This window comes from Oratosquilla oratoria, chromosome 5 (assembly GCF_046742065.1).
Source record: "Oratosquilla oratoria isolate Oo_2021 chromosome 5, ASM4674206v1, whole genome shotgun sequence".
Lineage (NCBI taxonomy): Eukaryota > Metazoa > Arthropoda > Malacostraca > Stomatopoda > Squillidae > Oratosquilla > Oratosquilla oratoria.
The window spans coordinates 11796382-11798881 of NC_134781.1; the positions used below are offsets into that span (position 1 = coordinate 11796382).

Consider the following 2500-nt stretch of genomic DNA (forward strand, 5'->3'; position numbering starts at 1 on the left):
CTGGCCTCCTCGTACATCTCTCATCTGGGCACGCAGTTGGTAGCAGGTGAGGACTAATGACAGACACTCTTGAGCCCAGTCCCGCTAAAGGCGTTATCACGCTGGGCTATTTTTCCTCTGATTGTTGGAACAGATTCACAGCTTTCGAGAAGGAATCTGGTATGATGAAAGAAAATTATTTTCCTCCAGTATATCAAATGACATTCTATGTCAATTGTTGAGAAAACAAAATAGTCTGACATAGTTATTTTACGGCGTAAGAAGTTAACCTCGTTTTTTTTTTCTTTTTTTTTTTTAAGACTTATTAAACCCACTGTCGGAGAATTCACTCGCGCACTCTACACTATGTATCAACCTGCTGAAGAGGACCACAGTTAGTGGTCGAAATATACAGATCTTCTGTCTTTCTTATACCATTCTCTGACAGTGGCTCAATAAATCTCATTTTACAAATGTGCTACTACATCATATCTTCCTAGATGAAAATGAGATCTGGTTTTTGGATTCCGATGCGCTTGGGCTGTTAGGGCATCGTAGAGTAGGATTCGAACCATCAACTAAGCAAATACAAAACCAGTATGCTTCTTATTGCGTCACTGGCAGAATGAATGAATGAATGAACGAGCAGATAAATAGATATAGGGATAAATAAATAATTAAATGTCAATCGATCAATCAGTCAATCAATAAGTGAATAAACAATTAAATAGAATATGCTGTTTCCGTAGTGTCACCGAATCTCATTAAAGACTGACAAATCGGGAAAAGTATAATGGCGACGTACAAAACTGGTTCTAAATATCAAAAATAAATCATACGAAAATCGACAAAAATATATGAACCTAAAAAAGCGTAGACTCAGAGGTGACTTGATACAGATTTTTAAGATTCTAAAAGGAATTGACAACATCAAAAGTGACAAAATTTTCACACTGAATGAGAATCCGACAAGAAGTAATGGTCTCAAACTGACAGGGAATAAATTTAATTTGGAAGTGGGTAGAAACAACTTCGCCAACCGTGTAGTTAATGAATGGAATAAAGTTACTACAGAGGCACTGCAATATAGTTCAGTTCGAAGCTTTAAGATTTGTTTAGATAAACACCAAAGCAAGATGCTGTAATGCCTGTCATTTATTTTGCATTACTTGCTTCTTTGTTATTATTTGTCTGTTTGTTTATTATTATTTGATTGGTTTCCATTTCTTATTGTTTATACGTTAATCTATCATATTTGTATATCATTTAACTATACCTATGCATTTATTTGTTTATTTTTAATTGTCATTATTTATACTATTATAATTTTTATTTATTTATTAATTCATTTATTGATCATTATTATGATTTTTCTCATCCGCCCTTGTTATGGACCAAAAGGTCTCCTGTCGGCATGCTCCTCCTTTGTCCTCCTTTGTAGATAAATAAATAAATAAGTGAATAAACAAACAAGTAGATAAACAAGTGAATGCATGAGAAAATATTTAAATAAACAAATGAATATATAGACGAATAAATAGATAAACAAACGGGTAGTACATAAATGACAAACAAAAATGACAAAATACTTCTTAAGATGTCTGTCGAGATATTCTTTTCTTCCGTCCAGGGCAAAGTCCAGCAAGAAATTTATAGATTTGTTCATGGTTTCACATAATGTGTACACCCTTTGCTTCTTCCTGTCAACAGGTCCTGTGGAGCAGCCTTGTCTACGGCACAGTCAGTTCGGTTTCACGAGCTCTGGGGAACGAAGACCTGTGTGCACCTTCTGCCTCTCGTCTCTCAAGAAACAGGTGAGGCCCGTCTCTGGCTTGCTTCTGCATTGCTCACTGGCTTAAGCTGCCTCAACTTTTCGTCCTTCATTCATTTACCCCCCCCACTCTCTCTCTCTCTCTCTCTCTCTCTCTCTCACTTCCTCTCTCTCTCTCTCTCTCTCTCTCTCTCTCTCTCTCTCTCTCTCTCTCTCTCTCTCTCTCTCTCTCTCTCTCTCTCTCTCTCTCTCTCTCTCTCACTTCCTCTCTCTCAGTCCCCTCTCTCTCTCTCATCCCCCCCCCTCTCTCTCTCTATCTTTCCCCCTCCCCTCTCTCTCTCTCTCTCTTCTCTCTCTCTCTCTCTCTCTCTCTCTCTCTCTCTCTCTCTCTCTCTCTCTCTCTCTCTCTCTCTCACTTTCTCTCACACTTTCTCATACTTTCACAATTTCTCTCTCACACATTTTCTCTCACACTTTCTCATTTTCCCTCTCACTATCTATCTTTCACTTTTAACTTTCTCATTTTCTCTCTCACTTTCACTTTTCGCTCACTTTGTTTTTCTCTTACTTTTTCTTTTACTTTCTTTCTCATTTTGTACCTGTCTCTGTCTTTTTCTCTCTCTGTCTCTTTTTCTCTATACCAATCTCTGTTTCTATATCTGTTTCTCTCTTTCTCTCTATCTCTCTTTTTCTCTATATCTGTTTTTGTCTTTTTTTCTGTCTGTTTCCATCGCTGTGTCTCTTTTTCTC

General features: G+C 37.3%; 1 protein-coding gene across 2 annotated transcripts in view; it reads left to right on the plus strand.

Annotated features, from left to right (window-relative positions):
• The window catches only part of LOC143025200 (uncharacterized), a 35847-nt gene that overhangs the window by 31135 nt on the left and 2212 nt on the right, over positions 1 to 2500 (plus strand). For both annotated transcript variants that reach the window (XM_076184659.1, XM_076184660.1), the window contains exons 3-4: positions 1 to 46; positions 1690 to 1793. The exon at positions 1 to 46 is cut by the window's left edge. In XM_076184659.1, the coding sequence (XP_076040774.1) occupies positions 1 to 46; positions 1690 to 1793 (150 nt within the window). The remainder of the gene's footprint in view (positions 47 to 1689; positions 1794 to 2500) is intronic.